The sequence below is a fragment of the Dama dama genome, chromosome 12, assembly GCF_033118175.1.
Source record: "Dama dama isolate Ldn47 chromosome 12, ASM3311817v1, whole genome shotgun sequence".
Lineage (NCBI taxonomy): Eukaryota > Metazoa > Chordata > Mammalia > Artiodactyla > Cervidae > Dama > Dama dama.
Genome location: NC_083692.1, coordinates 75469247 through 75488320, shown reverse-complemented (window position 1 = coordinate 75488320; position 19074 = coordinate 75469247). Strand labels below are relative to the sequence as shown.

General features: G+C 52.4%; 2 protein-coding genes across 7 annotated transcripts; one reads left to right on the top strand and one right to left on the bottom strand.

Annotated features, from left to right (window-relative positions):
- The first annotated feature begins 1065 nt into the window (after positions 1-1065).
- On the top strand, positions 1066-18963 carry ZNF219 (zinc finger protein 219). Of its 4 annotated transcripts, none has more exons than XM_061157695.1 (5): positions 1066-4583; positions 15458-15549; positions 15839-17246; positions 17555-17686; positions 17905-18963. In XM_061157695.1, the coding sequence occupies exons 2-5, from the start codon at positions 15544-15546 to the stop codon at positions 18507-18509; spliced, it is 2151 nt and encodes a 716-aa protein (XP_061013678.1). In that variant the 5' UTR covers positions 1066-4583; positions 15458-15543; the 3' UTR covers positions 18510-18963. The 4 variants fall into 4 exon arrangements, with proteins under 4 accessions (XP_061013678.1, XP_061013677.1, XP_061013676.1 ...); XM_061157694.1 differs by lacking the exon at positions 1066-4583 and adding an exon at positions 10162-10253; XM_061157693.1 differs by lacking the exon at positions 1066-4583 and adding an exon at positions 10703-10756.
- TMEM253 (transmembrane protein 253) lies at positions 5371-8258 on the bottom strand. Of its 3 annotated transcripts, none has more exons than XM_061157714.1 (7): positions 8102-8258; positions 7843-7980; positions 7347-7457; positions 7206-7262; positions 6802-6918; positions 6546-6692; positions 5371-5992 (listed from the first exon to the last, which is right to left on the bottom strand). In XM_061157714.1, exons 2-7 carry the CDS (start codon positions 7942-7944, stop codon positions 5912-5914), a joined length of 615 nt encoding a protein of 204 aa, XP_061013697.1. In that variant the 5' UTR covers positions 7945-7980; positions 8102-8258; the 3' UTR covers positions 5371-5911. The 3 variants fall into 3 exon arrangements, with proteins under 3 accessions (XP_061013697.1, XP_061013698.1, XP_061013699.1); XM_061157715.1 differs by having other exon boundaries at positions 6808-6918; XM_061157716.1 differs by lacking the exon at positions 6802-6918.
- Positions 18964-19074: the final 111 nt, after the last annotated feature.

Here is a 19074-nt window from a genome sequence, read left to right as displayed (position 1 = left end):
AGACTCTCTGCCTCTCTATAATAGGACACCACTGGACCCAGCTTCACATCTTGGTCTCACTAACAATAGTTTCTCTTCCTCATAATTATCTGTGAGATTTACAAAGACATCAGTCCTGTTTCTCTTATGCCATGACGTTGAGTCCTCTCATTTTGTCTAAAGCACGAGAGTGGATACATAGCAGTTTCTTTATACATAAAGTGAGCACAGAATTATAAAGAAGCAAAGCTCCTCTATCTGAGGAGCTTGGACTTGTAGAAAAATACTTTATAAACAAAACTTTAAAAGGCAAGGAAAAATAGACAAGAGTCAACAAAAAAAACTCATTCACTCTGGATTGAACACAGGAAAAGTTTCTGAGAAGAAAAATAAACCAAAGATTCAGATCATAAGTAGAATCAAGAATAACATATAGGACTTACCAGATGGTCCAGTGCTTAAGAATCTGCCTGCCAAACCTGGGACACTGTTCAATCTCTGGTCTGAGAAGATCCCACATGCCACGGGGCAACGAAGCCCATGTACCACAACGACTGAAGCCTGCATACCCTAGAGCCCATCTCTGCAACAAGAGAAGCCATGGCAATGAGAAGCCTGCACAACATAACTAAAGAGTAGCCTCCGCTAGCCACACTAGAGAAAACCCATGTGCACCAATGAAGACCCAGAGCAGCCAGAAATAAATAAGTTTTTAAAAAATTTTATAAAAAATAAAAAGGAATAACATGAACCACAAAATATAATTAAAATAAGCTGAAAAAATATAGTCAAAGAAGGAAAACCAAAAGAAACAGAAGACAACTCCCATTAAGTAAACAGCATCTGAGTTATAAAGCAACACATACTGGTTTAATAGCCTAGGAAATTATACAGGAGGCCCTTCCCCTGAATTTTTTTTTTTCTATTTTTAAATTTAATTTAAAAAAGTTTTTTACCGTGCTGTGTAAAAACACAACTGTATATGTGTGCTTCTGCCATACAGCAATGCAAATCAGCTGCAATTATAGATACATAGATACCTTCCCTCCCCAGCCTTCCTCCCCTTCCCCCATCCTATTCCTCCAGGTCATCACAGAGCACCAGACTCCCCTAAATTTTTATACATGGGAAAGCATATTAAAACGAACTACAGGCAACTGTTTTTCGTCCCCTTCCTCCTTTGTCTCCTCCTCCAATTCTGCAGTTAGGGATAAGGAGGGCCTGGTAGAGTCTGGACCTTCCATAAAAAGCCAAACATGTGTAAAATATACAGGAAGGGCAAACAGCTAGGGGACAGTTCTATACATTTATTAATACTTTAACTCTTGGAAGGTTTTAAACACACTATTATAATGAAAGAAAATAGCACCAACTCGAAGTTTTCCTGCCTTTCCTCCAGAACGAGTCACTTGCTGCTCAGTCACCAATAGCCCAGCTACAAGGGCAGTCTCCTAGATTCCCTGTGCCCTGGACATGGACCTCTGATCACTACAGTGCTCAGATCCTGTCATCCTTATAGGAAACACTGCCTAACAGTGACACCCACTGCCACTGTCCTGCTCAATCCAGCAATTAAACATCGAACTTGAAGCAGCACTGGCTGGACAAGCCAAGAAGGAACGGTGTGTACACAGAGCAAACCAAAATGGGCCTGGACAGTAAAACAAAATCCTGATGGGGTAATCATCTCTTCTCACTAAGATAAACGATATCTCAGCCCTGACGGTGAGTAGAGAGAGGCTGCAGGGCATTCACTGGTCCAAGCAAGCTAGGTCAGCTCCGATTACTCCTGGGTAGTTGAGTTTACTGATTTTCTGGCTTGAGTCCAGGATTGCATAACACATGGAGGCCCAAGGGCTGGGAATGACCCAGAAGGGCCCTGTGCCTCCAGCCTATTTGCTACGCGCTTGGCGTGTGTCACGGCCCCGGTGGACTCATAGCAGGGGAGGGATTTGGCACATACCCCACAGTGAGCAGAGACTCCTTCTCCAACGAAGCCACAAGCCACTGACACACGCCATTACCTGGAGGGAAGAAGGCCCTTTGTGAGACCTCGACCCCGGGCAGCAAAGAGGCCACAAGATGGCAGCAGAGGACACAGCCTAAGACACAAAACCTGAGCCATCTGCAAAAGCTGATACCTCATTTGGGAAATGTCTGTTGTCTGCAATCATGTATTTGAGGTCAGAATAAATGACTGAATTTCAAAAAAAATCAGGGTAAAATTCATCAACATGGAGAATTTCCCAACCACCTCAGAATTCAGCCACATATGAAGCCACATATTTCTTAAATGCTTAAAGTAGGGGATGGGGTCAAGGCCTTTAAAACTGACGTCAGCAGGAATCTTGTCATAGTCACTTCTTTCTGTGAAGTTCCAATGCGCAGCAATTCAAGTAAAACATGAGTGACTTTTATAGCGGCTGCCAAACTAATGAAGGGACAGATACAATGGTTGCTGGGAAGCATTGCAGCAAAGCAGAATGCTTTCATGGAGCAGCTAGGAACTCTGTCAGTAGGCAGTAGGCCGAGAAGGGGTGGGGATATAACAAGGACCACAGGACAAGTCTCACAGTCTTCACTTGCAGCTGGCAGAGGACAATGCACGGGAAAGGGGCAACAGTAGCACTGGGACTAAATCTCTGATCTTCCAATTTATCCTCTTAATTCTCTTTTGGTTACATACTCTTTGCCACCCGTGAAGCTGTCACTCCCAAAAATTGCCAAATAATCCTTGTTGGGGCAAAATACCCCTCCCAGAAAACCAATATGAGAGGGATATGATTCTTAAAAAATGGCTTTGAGAACCTAATGTTAAATCTCTACAGGACTCTTGAATTTTATAAAAGGCTTTGATGGCCTACAAGAACCATATTGCACATCTAAACTCTAAATTTCTACCATATGTGTATATAAAGGAGACATAATAATTGAAGGACTATGGGCCAAATCTGGTACTGTTTTAAGAAAATCAGTTGTTAACATTTTAAAATCAGAAGATTTTACATTTAAAAAGTCAGAATTTCTGACTATTATAGAAAAATTGGAACAATGGCAATACTAAGCCCACAGTCCCACATGGCAATAATTGGGTAGAGTTGAGTAGGGTTAGTCTTTAAACAGAATGTGGGCTCTCTAGTTTGCCATAGTTCCCATCTCTCCCTATTAACTCATGCCTAATCTGCTTCACTCATTTACACTATTTCTCATCTCTATAGGCAATTTATTTTCAACCTCTGAAGTGCTTTATAAAGTTTTTTTTTTCTTTTTCTCATGTGTGATTTATTTGAGCCTTAGTACTCCAGTAAGGTAGAGAGGGTAAATATTATAATCTCCATTTAAGCAAAATGCATTCCAGAGAGGTCTGATTTGCCCAAACTTACACATCAAAACCAGAGTCTAGATTTTCTGACTCCCAATCTTATTATTCTGGGCAGGGGGAACTATTAAGTTTCTATTAAGAACTTCATTTTATGGACTTCCCTGGAAGTCTAGTGGTTGGAACTTCATGTCTCCAACTGTAGGGGGCATGGGTTCCATCCCTGGTCAGGGAACTAAAATCCTGTGAGGCATGTGACATGGACCAAAAAAAAGAACTTCATTTTAGTGGTTCATGTATCAAAACCAGAGAAGTAGATACAGGTATAACTGCTGGAATGGATGAATTCCCACTGTTTAGTTGTTCAAGAATCCTTGCAAATGATTACCTCCTCTTCTTTCAGTGAACTATGTCTACTCCCCTTTCAGGCATATGAAGATTGCCCTTCTAACCATCCTGAAGTTGGGTGTGGCTATATGACTTGTTTTTGTCAATGAAGTGTGTGTGAAAGCGATATGTATCCCTTTGACGCAGAAGCATTTAAGAACCTGAACAATTCTTCATGTTTACTTCCCAACTTGGGAAGGGGCTGGAGATGGGGGGAGGGGGGATTAGTCTCATGGTGACATGGTAGGAACTCAAAATGGTGGTGCTCCATGGACTTGGGTACCTGAATAGTTTACAAGGAGCAGAGCACCCTGCCAGAGAGTAAACCTTCATGGTTTTAGACCATTGAGATTTTGGCATTGTTACCACAGCATAACCTAGCCTAACCTGATACAAGGTTCATCTGCATGGTAACTGAACTTTTCCAAGAACTAAAATGCAATTCCTAGATATCTGATCATATCACTAAAACTTGTTGCTCCTACGTGGAAGACAGTTAAGAATGAATTGTTGACTTTTATTCCTAGCTTCTTCAGCTACCACCACCTTCTGATTTTGAGGAAAATTATTGTGAGTGCTTCACAGATGAGCTCTCCATTATTTCGGCATTTAGACTGGGCGTGGGGGCGGGGGGAGATTTTGTTTTCTCATTCCAGAGCCTAATCCCAGAACTGTCCCCACCCACTAATACTCACACAATCTTGTCATAGGGCAACTATTACCACTCCCAAGGTGTCACAAACAGCTGGCGCCACGGCAATGTCAGGGCAATGCAGCCAGGCTGCGCTCTTTCCTCACTGGTGCGTGGGCTTGGTTAAGCCTGGAGAAGCAGCCTTCTCAAGTGGGAACAAAAATGAATGTGAGGCGCACACCCATCCCGGCACTATGTGAATTTGGGGTGAGTTTTCTTAGTATTGCAGCTCTGGTCAATTTCTAGTTTCTCTAGCGGCTAGCAAGCTGTCCGGTTGGTGCTACTGGGTGCCCTCATTTTCCTGGGCTTTTCTCAAGCCCACCTGAACTTGCCATCTTTGCACACTTGCAAAGGTCATAAACGGTGGGGGCTGAGCACAACCAGAGCTTCAGCAAGCGCGCCGCAGCTGGGATCAAAGGTCGGCAGGGCTGCCGAGAGGCTGAGCCTGCGCAGTCCCGCTCCCGCCTTGGAGAGAAAGGGTGGCGGCAACGCGGGATCGTTACACCGGCTAGCTCACAAGAGGCGGGAAAACCTTAGGTTGGGTCGCCGTGTCCCTCCCTCCTCCTGCCCTGTCCACCCCGTCTGCCCAGCCAGTCCGTCCTCCTCAGGCGCCTAGGCCCCGGGGGAGGGGGATGAGAAGGGCCCTGGGCTTCTGACTCATCATCTCCAACCCCTTTCTCGCGCGCGCTCCAAGTCTCAGGACTTTGGACCTGGGCACTGTGGGAGGGGGCGCGCCCACAGCATCTGGGAAACCCCAGTTCTGCCGAGGGGCAGCCCTCAACCCCAGCCGGTCTCCAAAGCTACCAGATGGAGGAATGTAGAACCCCAGTCAGTTCTCAGTTACCGAGGTTGGGGTGGTGCGCCCCCGCGTAGAACTGCCCGCCCAGCTCCTCCCTGCACGCGGGGCCAGTGGTCGCGTCCGAGGAAACGCTCGTCTAGGCCCAGATTTCCAGCGCCTCGCGTCATTCAGCAGATGCACAGCGCCCCCACCACAGACGGGAAGGCTCTTTATTTCCCAGCAGGCCACGGGGCGGCGAGGCATTCTGGGATTTGTAGTTTCCGCTATAGTAGAAAGGCACCAGATCGAAGCGAGAGAACGAAAGCACCAGTAGTGAATTGATTTCAGAGTGGGCGTGTACGGGAACCCGGGTTTGGAGTGAATGGGATTGTGAAAGGTGGAAATCTTGGAAACAGTGAGATGAGGCAGATGTGAAGCTGGGGAGGCAGTGGGTAAGAATGGAAAGGAGGAAATGGATCTAGCTGAAAGTTAGTTTAAAGATATCTTATCTTGCAGGCAGTCAGATTCTCAGGGCTGTGAGGTGATGAAAGACTCAGTCTAGTTATTGCTTTCCCCAGCAGGGAAGGGTAAAGCAAGGGGCCTAGTCAGAGTGAAGATTGAAGGCACTCCACTGGACTTCATGTATGTCTCAGGGGACTCCATCTAATTTGAGTTCAGGGGGATGCGGTGCAGGAGAGTCTGGAGAATGTTCCCCGTCGGGTAGGAGAGCAGCACATGTCTGCTTCCACTTGCCAGCTCACTCATTTGTTCTCTTTGCTGTGCTAGCCACTGTGGGACCAGTCTCCAACTCAGGAACTTCCTCCAACTCTGAGAGGCCCTGAAAACCAGACAGTTGTGAGGTGAGCAAACTTAAAGTGTGAGAAAGGAGGAATCCCAAAGAGATGCAGCTTCCTCATCTCCCATTTTTTCCCCTCATGTTCCCATAGTCCTTCCAATATTTAGTCACATTCCTAAAGCTCTCCCACATTTCTAGCCCCAACCATTTAGATACTCAGTTTCCTCTTACCCATCACTAGGAGAAAGTGAAAGTGAAGTCAGTCAGTGTGTCTGACTCTTTGCGACCCCATGGACTGTAGCCTACCAGGCTCCTCAGTCCATGGAATTTTCCAGGCAAGAATACTGGAATGGGTTGCCATTTCCTTCTCCAGGGGATCTTCCCAACCCAGGGATCGAACCGGGGTCTCCTGCACTGCTTTACGGTCTGAGTCTCCTAGCCCCACTAGGAGAGACATGTCCAAAGCCAGAAAACTAATAAGTTTCAGTTTAGCAACCCCGCCTGCCCAGCCCCATTTTCTCTTAAGTTCCATTGACCAGGATAGCCAGTGAAAAAATGAGCTTCTAGCTCTCTGCTTCCTCCCTGCCCTCAATACCTCCTGTAGCTCCTGGTAGCGCAGACTCTGGCTTCTGCAGCATCTTGGCTTCCTCTGGCTCAGCAGGAACAGGGCGTATGCTGAGACCAGCACTCCCCCTAGGGTGAAGGCCTCAGCGCTGAGCTCCAGCATCAGCAAGCCGGCTAGCTGTAGGTAGATGGGGCTGAGGGTGTGCTGCAGGGGACCCTGCACCTATCTGCCCTTGTCCTTTCCCCTCCTCTTGCCTCCGCATCCTCCCACATTCTCCTTTATTCACTTGTACCTGGGAGGAGACAGTTGGGGCAGACATCAAGGCTGTCTTCGTCACCTCGACCACCAATGCGATGAAGCCCGAGATCAGATTAAAGGTGTTGAATATCATCATGGCGCGCACCTGCCAGTGAGCCAGTTGAGTCCTGCCAGCCTAGGGGACTCATTGGAACCTGAAGCCCCACCTGTAGCCTAGCTGAAAACAAAACTCAGCTCCTATTCCTCCACCTCCAAACAAGACCATCAGCCCTTTAACTTTCTTATTTTCCCCTCTCAGGGTTTTAGGCCAGTCACAGGCAGAGAGCTGACACAATTAGTCAACAGAAATTCACTTCCTAGACTGAGATGTGTGTGTGTGTGTGTGTGTTTTAGGGGGTGGGAGAATAGTACTACATTCTTTTCCCTTCTCACCTTCCAGAGACGGGGTGCTCTGCGCAGCTCAAGGGTAACAATCCCAGTGAGGAGACCCTGAATGATGAGAAAGGCAAGTGGTGAGGTCTGGCTTGTTAGGGAGGGGCCCTTCCTTCTACCCTCCCACGGGGTAGTTCTTACCAGTATGCCAGGCCCAAGTGGCAGTGCTGTGGTCATGTGACAAGCAGAGTTCAGGCAGGCTACTGAGACAGCAAAGGGCAGCACAGCCACTGCCAGCCACAGCTGGCTCACCTGGAGGCCAGATGCAGTGTAGTTGAAGGGAAACTCAGGAACTCCCTTCCTCCCAATCCTTGGCTCTTCTAGAGATCAGCAATTGGGAGGAATGCATAGTGCCAGAGAGTAGTCAACCAAGGGCCATAAGGAGAAGGAGATATCTTTTAATTTTTTCTGCCTCATGCTGTAGTTCAGTTACTTGCCTATGTGTTTTCCCCATATGGAGAATCTACTTGGAGATTAAGGGTCTTGCCTTGTTTGTTTTATATTTCCTCCACCCTCCTCCCACTCAGAGCCTAGCACAGTTTCAGGCACTTGATAGGTGCTTACAAAACATGTGTAGGACTGAACTGGGGGGACATGTGAACATGCTGAGGGGTGGGGTGGGGCAGCTTGGTCTCACCGCCAGCACCAGGAGGCGCCCACTCTGCCTGTGCCTGGCCCAGTGCTGTAGCTTTTCCAGACGAAGGCTAGGTCTCTCTTGCTGACCGGCTCTGTCCTCCATGGTTCCCTTGATCACTAGAGCTCCGTGATTTCTAGCCTGGGGACAATGCATTATGATACTCATCAGAAGACAGGACATACAGCAACATCTCTTTTCAGCTGCCCCTCTGCCTGCTTTCAATATCCAGGAAGTTGAGGCTTAGAGTCCTTATACCTACCTAGTCTGAAGCAGCTGCTCCAAAGGGATGGGTCCCAATCGGGCCTGGAGCTCCTGGCGGGGCTCCTGGTAGCTCAGAGCAGACGACAAACTTGTCCTGGCAGAGACAGGCTCTCAGGGCTGAGGTGTGGTGGGGCAAAGGTCCCTATGAGGGCCTATGGATCCAGGGAGTGGCGGTGGGTAGACACCAGCCTCAGTTCACTCTACTAGATACCTCGCCCTATCTCATTCTGTTCCCATTTCCTGTTGATCCCGTCTCTGCCCATCCTTGGTGCCTCTTCTGATCACTCACCTTATTGACATGGATACTATCACCCTGGGCTCCAATGTCCCATTTCCATCTAATGTTTCCTTTTTTAGGGGGCTTCCTCCTTAAATTACTTGCCATTCTGTAGGGAAATCCCACCTCACTCTCTGGATTAGTCCCATCATTACCACTTGAAGGTTTGTCCCAACACCAGCCAAGACCTGGCTTCTTATCTCTCACTTTCTGGACAATTTCTCCTCTCCCATTCCTTTCTTGAAGGATTTACTCTGGATTGGGCACTGACTAAGTGGATGGAGAGCTCTATTTATAGTAGGGATTGTTTTTGACTCAGTGATAACCTGTAGTTAGACATGTTAGAAGATGGTCCTTAAATGGTCAGTCTTGGAAAGGACACTATTGCAACAATTAATATTTTTGAGGGACAGACGTTGCCTTGCAGCCAGGCAAGCTCTGACACTTTCCCAGCTGTGTGGCCTTGGATACATTATTCTACCAATTTGAACCTCAGTTTGTTGAAACTGAGTGAAAAAAGGCAGACAGTAATATGACTGGGAAGGATTGTTGACTCAGAGTGGGTACATAATAACCATTAATGATGCTGATTAGTTTGTACTGATGTACCTGATGCCCATATATTACAGCACTTATTCAGAAGCTAAACTGGGGTCATTTATTTCTACACGCCAGGGAGGCCTGGTGTGCTGCAGTTCCTGGGGTCGAAAAGAGTTGGACACAACTTAGCTACTGAACAGCAATAAAGAAGCAGAATCACCTGGGCCCAAATATATATTCTGTAGATCAAAAGTAGGAAAAGCCCACCTTGGTGCGAGCCTGACTTCTTGAGGCAACCAGATCTATGTTGAAATCCCAGAGCAACCCAGGTGACCTTGGGCAAGTTACTTAATCTCTGTTTTCTTATCATTAAAGGCAAATTAATACCAATCTCAAGGGGTTGCCTTAAGTATTAAAAGAGAAAATGCATATGAACCAATTCAATCCAGCACCTGGCACATACATGCTCAATAAATATGAATGGCTATTATTAATTAAAGACCAAAGACTGAGCCAGAAGACCCCAGGAGTTAGAACTAGGAGGCAGGGTCCTGGGAGGCAAGTGGCTTTCTGTGTGAGCCACTTCTGCCCTGTTCAGTGCTGCGCCAACTCACTGGAACACTGTGCCCACTCTTCTTTCCTGGGCAGTGAGAATCACATTTAAAGGGATCCTGAGAACTGTTGTGTCTACTCTCTCCTCTATCCTTATGTACGTTAATTTTATTTTGTGGCGATGGCCTGACAGAATGTGAGATGTTGGGCTTGCACTGAGTATCCCTTAGCTGGTAGGCCAGTGGAAAGGGACTAGCCTCATTTTCCTTACCTGTAAATGCAGACTAATTATAGAAGTGTTATTGGAAGGATTGTATACTATTAAATATGTGATCAGGCATTCAGTGAAATATTGATCAAATCTAAGTATCCAGTTTACAAATTTGTAGTCCCTGTGCAGATTACAATCTCCTCGAGGGAGAGTACCACATTCCCCTGCTGTGTTCATCCCCCACGGCACTGAGCGTAGTGCTTGGTACTTAGTAAGCACTCAGTAAATATCTGTTGTATTGAAGAGCCATTAAAGTGACTTAAGGAATGGAAAAACAGAATTCGAGAGGAAGGAGCAGGAATTGTTTATCAAGAACAGAAAGGACCGAAGAGTAACTTTAATGTTTCTTACACGGCGCCGACATTAACTATCTCTATAATCGCCCCTCCTCCTCCCCCAAAAGAGAGACAGAAATTGTAAGGGAGAGGCTTTGAGATAAAACCCCAGGAAGAACTTCCCGAGTCTGTGCATGTTGGGGCAGAAAGAGCGGCAGAGCCAGCTCCTTCCCTGGTATGTCCGGGTTTAGGGTGGGAGGGGCAGTCCTGCTTGGAGGCTGGGGGAAGGACGAGATGACCTTTCAAAATCTCTTCCAGTCTCCTGTTGGAATCATCCGTGCGCCCCACCCCCGTTCCCCCCCCTCCTCCGACAGCGCCCCCAGTCTCCAAACGGCCCGCACCCCGCCCCTGGCGGCCGCCTCTCGCGGCTCCCGGGGTCCCCTGCTCCCAGTCCCCGGAGCCACAGCCCCGCTCCCGCTCCCGCTCCCGTGCGGCTCCCAGCCCCGCCGCGCCGCCCCCCGCATGCTAATGGCCGGGCCGCCTCCCGCCGCACACAATGCGGGCCGGGGCCGGGGGCGGGGGACCGGGGAGGGGGCGGGGGCCGGGCCGGGGGCGGGGGGGCCGGGGCCCGGCGCATCTCCCCCGGCCCCACGTAACGCTGACGCCCGCGCCGCCGGCCCGCCGCCCGCCGCCGCCGCCGCCGCCGCCGCCCGCTCCGCCGCCGCCCGCCCGGGGCTCGTGAGTAGCCGCTCCCCCCACTCCCGGCCCCCCCTCCGCCACCCGGCCCCCGCCCCCGGCCCCCGCCCCCCCTCCCGGAGGGGGGGCCCCGCTCCGCGCGCCGGGCTCGGAGCAGGTGCAGGGGGCGGGGGCGGGGGAGGGGCGCCGGCTCGGCCCCAAGCAAACTTCGCCCAGAGCTCCTGGGGGGGCGGGGTGGGGGCGGCGGCCACGGAAGCCCGGAGAGCTAGGGGGGCCTCGAAGGAGGGGGGGCAGGTGGGGGAGTCGGGAAAGCGGACACCAAAGGGGAAAGGCCAGCGGGGGTGGGGGGGGGCGGTCGTCTTTGTAGGGGCCCGAAGGCAGGGCGCGAGGGGCCTGGGGGTGCCGGGCGGCCGAACTGGGAACCAGAGTGGATGAGTGCCCCCCGGCCCAGGTAGGGCTGATGGAGGAGGAGGGGGAAGGGACCCAAACTCTCCGGGAGCGGGGGATGGGGGAGGGGAGAGGATGGGGGGGTGCTTCCCTCTCTGCGTCCCAAACAAAGTGTCACAAAGAGCTCGGCCGGCGGCAGCGGCGGAGGCGGCTGCAACTCAGCTTTTGTTCTCCGGGCCCGGGTAGCTGAGCCTTGGCCTCCCAGTCTCCCAACCCTGTCCCCCATCATCCTTCTGGTTTATCTTCCCCGGGAGGGGCCCGGGGTGCTGCTAGAAGAACCTCTTGTGCAAGATCAAAGGTCTTGCCCTACTTGCCAACCTGCTTCTGGGAGGGAGATTTTCCCAGAGTCTTTCCTACCCACTCCCCACCCCCTAATCTGAGAACTGAGGTTCATATGGGTGCTGAGACTCTGACCTTTCTAGGGTCAGCTCCAGCTAAGGGGGCTTAGGGCGGGCTGCATGCCCCTCCCCCAGATCCAGGTCCTTCAGAACTTTCAGAAGAGGGGTCAACTTGGGACATGCCTCTGGGATAAGATTCACCATGGTGGGGTGGCTGTAGGTGAGCAGGTGTACCTCCCTCTCACCTCTTGCTGTCCATTTGAAACCCACAACTGAGGTCTGTAGCCCCCCACTCAGGGTAGTGAGGATGGAAGAAAGGAGGCTTTACCAAGAACTCAGTCTAAAAGGTGGGCAGGCTGTGCTATGAGGTCAGTTTTGGGGGGGACCACCTGAGCGGTGCAGTTCAGAGGACCATGGGAAGGAGGCCCTAAAAGTGAACTAGTGGCGTGTCCATGTGATAAAGGTGGTCTTGACTCTAGACCACTTAAGGAGTTCCCTTTGAACTCCATCTAGTACAGCATTAATCATAATTGTTAGAGGATTTGGAAGGTGTAAAAATTCTCAGAGGGAAAAACATCGAGTATTAGAGATGACCAGAGACAGAGACCTAGTCACTGTCCTTCAGGCCCAAAACTTCAAGTCCTGAACCGTTGCCCCTTACACTTTGACCCTAAAAGCTTTTGAAACAGAAAGTTTGAATCTTCATGGTCCTCCAGACAGCAGATGCATCTATGTACTTGTCCCTGTTGTTTCTAAGAGTCTTCTAACCAACCCTTCCATCCTTCCCTACTCAGTAAGGTTTGATGATCCACACCCCCTTTCCCACCAGGTCTCCTAGCACATAAAAGGAGTTGGCCTATTGCTTTGGAAAGATTTTGGATCCCTATCCCTGGCCCTACATCCCTGTAGAACCCAAATAAGGGCAAAATAACCCTTGATTCCCACTGAGGGTGGGAAGTAGGTCAGTGCTACTGCCTGGCTAAGTCTCGTGGTTGGTGTTTAGGGCCTGACTATAGAAAACTCTGATTATTGCCCACGGGCAATGCATGCGTGATCTGGGTTCCAGGTCAGTTCATAAAATCTGGGGCTCTGGGGCTCTGTCAGTGCTTTCTCCTACTGAGAAAAACTTGTGGGATCAGGTTCTTGGGACCTCTTTGGTGAGGAGATGATTCTGGAGATCTTGACTGAGTCTAGGAGGGTCTCTCAGTGGGTTTTGTTGATTTGAGGCTACCCTCTGGGGAAACTTTCTGCTTGGGAATTCAGCTTCACTTTGAGCTTTCTTGTATATCACTGCCTTTCCGTCCTGGAAAACTGCTATGTGCAAAGCAGTGGTTTTGTTTTGTTTTTGGGAGGAAGCTTTGCCCAATTCCTACTCTACTTGCCTTGGTATGAGATCAGCCTCCCATGAGGTATTTTGTTTACTATCCTATAGGCAGTTTTAAGGGCCCTAGAATCTTCTCAGAATCAGAGTATGTGCCCATAGGTTAGTCAGCTATGACCATGCAGTATTCCCAGCCTCCTCCCCCTCCTCCCCCACCATCTGCTTCCTCTGAATATACCAGATTGGCTGTACACCAGGATGTTCCGGGAATCCCCAGGAGAGCAACAGAATGTGATGGACCCAAATATGATGCCTCAGTAACTCATTCCAGGATGTACAAACTGTAACTGTCAGAACACTCCTTATAGCTAATTAAAATTCTTCTAGTTACATCTATTTTCTGTTACATCTGTCTATTTTCAGTGACATCCAAAAGGCCAAAATAATCCCTCTGGTACCACTGGTTTCTTTTTCCCCCTCTACGGTTTCCAGATAAGAATTTTTAAAAATCCTCTGGCCTTTCTCATTGCCTTATGTGAGGTGCTAAAATGGCAAATGTGGCCCCTCTAGCACTTGATTGCTCTATGGTATGGAGGTGGCCAAAGAGGCTCCTCTGGTAGCCCACTGCACTCTCCATGGTACTGAAGGAATGACCATTTGTTTCAACATCTCTCTGGGGTCCAGAAGAGTCCTATGACTCAGAACCACAAAACTTTTGAACTGGAGGGGACCATCAGTATAAATTAGTCTAACCCCCTTATTTTACAAATGAGTAAACTGGGAAGTTAAGTGATTTACTGAAGGTTGCAGGGCTATTAATGATCTGACTGGGCCCACAATAGTCTTGTGTACCCCCTCAGTCCTACACTAATTCATCTTTCATTATATTACTTAATGAACTCAACAAGGCTCTTGGTCTCAGGAAAGGGGCTTATTTGGAGGATCCAGAAGATGAGAGTGGATGCCTTAATTTGGAGCTGCAGAAATAAAGATATTAAAAGTTGTGGTGGAGGTTGTTTAGTGACCTTGGACAAAGACATTTTGTTAATTAATCTCCTGTTAATAAAATTCCCATCACCCAGATTCCACATGTAACAGGTACCTGACCCTTCATAGCGTCTTGTCCCATCTACTAAACGTCAAAAATTAAAGCATCCTTGGGTCTCCAGAGCCTTTTTTCTTTGCAGGGCTGACCCTAGCTCAGTTCTCTTCTGTTACAATTCCTTAAGCAAAATAATGCTGAATCCTTTTCTTTCTCTGTAACCAATTTCAGTTCCATAATGCCTATTGTAAGGAGGTTCTTTATACCTCAAACATTCTGTCTCAAGCCAAAAAAAAAAAAAAAAAGAATTCAGGTAAGGTCCACATTTGTCTAGCTTTGACCACATACAGTTCTATATGTAAGCAAGAAAGACAGACTAGATGACTTCTGGTCATTCTTCTAGGCCTATTTCCATGAATCTTAATTCTGAGGTTGCTTCTAAGTCCTAATGCTAACCTCCTCTGCAGCTTAGAATCAGGAGATCCTCGCCCCCCACCCCCACCCCCAAGTCCTCTTCCTCTCAGTGCTCTTCTCCTTCCTCAGAACTGGAGCTCTGCACATCCCAGGCCCAGGGAATTGTAGCCTGGAGGATTTTAACCCTTTTCAGCTCAGAGCATGTGCTGAGCCCCTATCTGTGCAGATGGCCCAGCCCCGCCCCCCGTCCCTCACTCCAGCCTCTTGAGCTCAGAGCCAGTGTAATCCTCCTCTTGTGTGAGGGAGCCTCTCCCCTGCAGAGAGGAGGAAAGCCTACCTCGGAACAGCCCTGGACAAAGGGGCTGAGGTGCCCCGTCAAACTGCAGGCTCCAAGGTTTGAAACGAGGGGATGAATTCTATCCGGTATTTGCAGTTTTTAACCCCTTCCCGAGGCCAGCAGCGCCTCTTAACTTCCACTCCTCCCCCAACTCTCTCTTCATTCCCTTTCCCTCTGGCTCTCTCCCCCTTCATGCCCCTCCCCCTCTGTCTGTCTCCAGACTCTGCTGCTGGGAGGTGTTTCTCTCCCATGCATGAATGAGTCTCTGTAATGAATGGAAATGAATGGATCAGGAATCCAGGCGGAGGGAGGAAGAATAAGGGGGAAAGACAGAAAGACAGGATAAAGGCAGAAGGAAGAACTATGGAGCCTGCAAGAATGTTTGGCTGGCTGGTCAGTTAGGGGTCTGAGAGCAACTGGTCCCACTTGGATAGCTGAGGAGCATGGCAAGCCGACCCCATTTGCTTTTTCCACTGCACAGCCCAGTTTAAATGAGAGAAGAGTATACTGTGATGGTCTCTTCCACCACCAGGGTGGCAGAGACTTGGGTGGGGGGCGTGGTGGTGGTGGTGGTGGTGATGGTTGTTCTGGATAAGGCATTTAAAATGAATAATTTGGGGGGAAGAAATCTGGGTTATCAGGGAGCCTTGTGGACAAATAAAGTAGTACAAGTTTTGAAGACAGCAGCCTCCTCCTGTCTCAGGATGTAAGGGAGGAGAAGGGATAGATTCCAGGGTGCTAAGAGCTTGGGGCTCTCTGGAAGAGGCTGGGGTTAGGGGTGACTTTTTCCACTGCTGAAAATCAGGGCTCATCCTTTGCTCCAAATCTGTCTCTCTTGCTTTAGCTCTTCAGCACCTGTTGCCTTCACTAGCAGCTTTTCCCCCTCCTCTTCCGTACACTCCTCAGAACCAAAGAATGTGAAGGGGGTCCATGGAGGTGAGTGAGGCTCTGGCCTGAACCTACAAGTACCTGCAACTATACTTCCTCCCCTCCTTACCTCTTTTTCTGTCTCTCTGGCCTCCCATTATTAAGTTATTTCCGTGGTCCCAAAAGCTCAGTTCCCATTCATCCCCCAACTTCCTCGAGGTGAGTGGGTGGGGCCCCCGGTGTTCTTGGTTCAGGCCCCGATCCACCCTCTCTTGGGTTCCTCTGGCTCTCCATGTCCATGTCTGCCCCACGGCTCTCCCTTCTCCACCCTTCGCTCTGTTCACATCTTTCTCCACAGGGCTCACGTCCCCGCGCCCCGGTCGGCCACCTAGCGCCGTCGCCCCCGGCTTTCGACGGCGAACTGGATCTGCAGCGCTACTCCAACGGGCCAGGCGTGAGCGCCGGGTCTCCAGGGATGGGAGCAGTGGGCTGGTCTGAAAGTCGCGCAGGCGAACGGCGCTTCCCCTGCCCTGTATGCGGGAAGCGCTTCCGCTTCAACTCTATCCTGGCTTTGCACCTGCGGGCGCACCCAGGCGCCCAGGCCTTCCAGTGCCCGCACTGCGGCCACCGTGCGGCGCAGCGGGCGCTGCTGCGCTCACACCTGCGCACGCACCAGCCCGAGCGCCCGCGAAGCCCCGCGGCGCGCCTGTTGCTGGAGTTGGAGGAGCGCGCTCTACTGCGGGAGGCCCGGCTGGGGAGACCTCGAAGCTCAGGGGGCCTGCAGGCCACCCCAGCCACCGAGGGCCTGGCGCGGCCCCAGGCTCCTTCGTCGTCCGCCTTCCGTTGCCCCTTCTGCAAAGGCAAATTTCGCACCGCGGCGGAGCGCGAACGCCACCTGCACATTCTGCACAGGCCCTGGAAGTGCGGCCTGTGTAGTTTCGGCTCCAGCCAGGAGGAGGAGCTGCTGCACCACAGCCTGACGGCCCACGGAGCTCCCGAACGCCCCCTGGCGGCCGCCTCGGCTGCGCCCCAGCCCCAGCCTCCACCCCAGCCTGAACCTAGATCGGTCCCTGAGCCAGAGCCGGAGCCTGAAAGTGAGGCAACCCCCGCCCCCGCTCCTGCTGCTCCCGAGGAGCCCCCCGCGCCTCCGGAGTTCCGCTGTCAAGTGTGTGGCCAGAGCTTCACGCAGTCCTGGTTTCTCAAGGGTCACATGCGCAAGCACAAGGCCTCCTTCGATCATGCATGTCCTGTTTGTGGCCGCTGCTTCAAGGAGCCCTGGTTCCTGAAGAACCACATGAAAGTGCACGCCAGCAAGCTGGGCCCACTGCGTGCTCCGGGGCCTGGTTCCGGGCCTGCCCGGGCCCCCCAGCCTCCTGACCTGGGTCTACTTGCCTATGAGCCTCTGGGCCCTGCGCTCCTCTTGGCCCCGGCGCCCACCCCGGCTGAGCGCCGTGAGCCTCCGAGCCTCCTGGGCTACCTGAGCCTGCGAGCCGGCGAGGCGCGGCCCAACGGTGAGGGCGCTGAGCCCGGGGCTGGCCGCAGCTTTGGAAGCTTCCGTCCCCTGCCCTCTGCTCTCCCAGCCCGGGCTCGCCGGCACCGCACCGAGGAGCCAGACGAGGAAGAGGAGGTGGTGGAGGCAGAAGAAGAGACCTGGGCCCGGAGCAGGGCGGTGGGCCCTCTGGCTTCCCTGCCCCCGCGCCCAGGCGAGGCCCCGGGGCACTCTGCGCCTGCCGCAGGGGCCCAGGCGAGGTCCACCGCCACGCAGGGTACGTAAGGATCTCCTCTAAGGGGTTCCACGTTGTGGCCCGCTCTGACGCCGCCACTGCCCTCCTGCCCCCTCCTTTTACAAAGGACCTGCCTCTCATTTCTCGGTTTTCCCCCCGTAGAGGCTTTACGACCCTTTGAGGGCACAGTCCAACTCAGAGCTAGTTCGAACCTCTCAGGTTCCCGCAAACATTTGGTTTCCTCCTGGGCTGGGAGGGGAAGCAGCCCTGTGGGTGGGTATGGGGGCGCATGGACCTACTAGAGTTAGGGCAACGGGTCCCTCTGACTTCTTTTAATGCGTGTATTGCAGAAGAGAATGGGCTGTTAGTTGGAGGGGCCCGGCCTGAAGGGGGCCGGGGGGCCACCGGCAAGGATTGCCCCTTTTGTGGAAAATCCTTCCGCTCAGCGCATCACCTCAAAGTGCACCTGCGAGTGCACACAGGTGAGGGGGCAACCTCCGGGATGGGGAGGGGGCTGAGGTCAGGAAGCGGGGTGAGGGGTGCGGGTGAGAGCTACGAGAAACACCTCTTAATTCAAATCAGAAGGGTGGGTGAGGCAGTGTTTTTTTTGGCCTGGCCCAAAGGCCTGTCCGTGGAGTGAAATGCGGTTAGGGGCGGGCAATGATCGTGACTCTGGCATCATCGCACCCCTCCTCTCCAGGAGAGCGCCCCTACAAGTGTCCGCACTGCGACTACGCGGGCACCCAGTCCGGCTCGCTCAAGTATCACCTGCAGCGCCACCACCGGGAGCAGAAGAGTGGAGCCGGCCCCGGGCCACCCCCAGAGCCGCCGCCCCCTTCCCAGCGGGGTTCGGGCCAGTCGTCCGGAGCCAAGCCGGCTCCGCAGCCTGCGACCTGGGTAGAGGGCAGAGCGAGCCCCCGGCCTCCCGCGAGTGGCGGCGCGCCGGGGTCCCGTCGGAAGCCCGCCAGCCCCGGGAGGACCCTGCGCAACGGGCGAGGCGGTGAGGCCGAGCCCCTGGACCTGTCCCTGCGGGCAGGGCCAGGAGGCGAGGCTGGGCCAGGGGGTGCCCTCCACCGATGCCTCTTCTGTCCCTTCGCCACTGGAGCCCCCGAGCTCATGGCCTTGCACCTACAAGTGCACCACAGCCGCAGGGCTCGGGGCCGCAGGGCGCCCCAGGCCGATGCATCCCCGCCCTATGCCCGAGCACCGTCAGGAGAGACCCCTCCCACTCCTCCGCAGGAAGGGGAGGAGGGCCCCGGGCTGTTGAGATCCGGAGAGGCTGGGCTAGGGGGCCAAGAAAGGTAGGGAGCCCTCTTAGGGGGCCGGTAGCTTAGTTTCCCCCGCCGGAGCGGGGCAGCGGTAGAGGTAGTTGGGTAGAGCAGCCAGCAGCGGGCAGCGTGGGACCCATATCCCAGCCCCGGGCGGACCAGAGGTGGAGGGGCAGAGAGCGTGAGGACGGTGGGCGGGCGACACCCACCCAGCCCAGGGGAGAGTCACAGTGCCTTAGCAGTGGCAGGGGTGAGGATCAAAGAACCGGGTCCCAGGGCTGGCAGAGAGGAGTGTTCCTGCTGAGGGGCAGCTCTGCCAGTCTTTGCTGGTCCATAGGCGAGAGTTTATTTTTGTACAATGGGTGGGGGTGGGGGGCACTGCACCCTTCTAGCCCCTTCAGGGGCCCTGTAGACGTCGCTATTTTTGGTACGATTCCTGTCATCCCTGTCGCAGAGTTGTGTCCCCAATAAACAGGTGTCTTGAGACACAGGGCACTGTGTCTGCCTGCCTATGTCCTGTCCTCCTTGGGCCACTGCATCCAGAAAAGAGTCGTTTCTTCAGGCACTTTTTTTACCACCCAAAGAGCTTGGTAAGAAGCTTG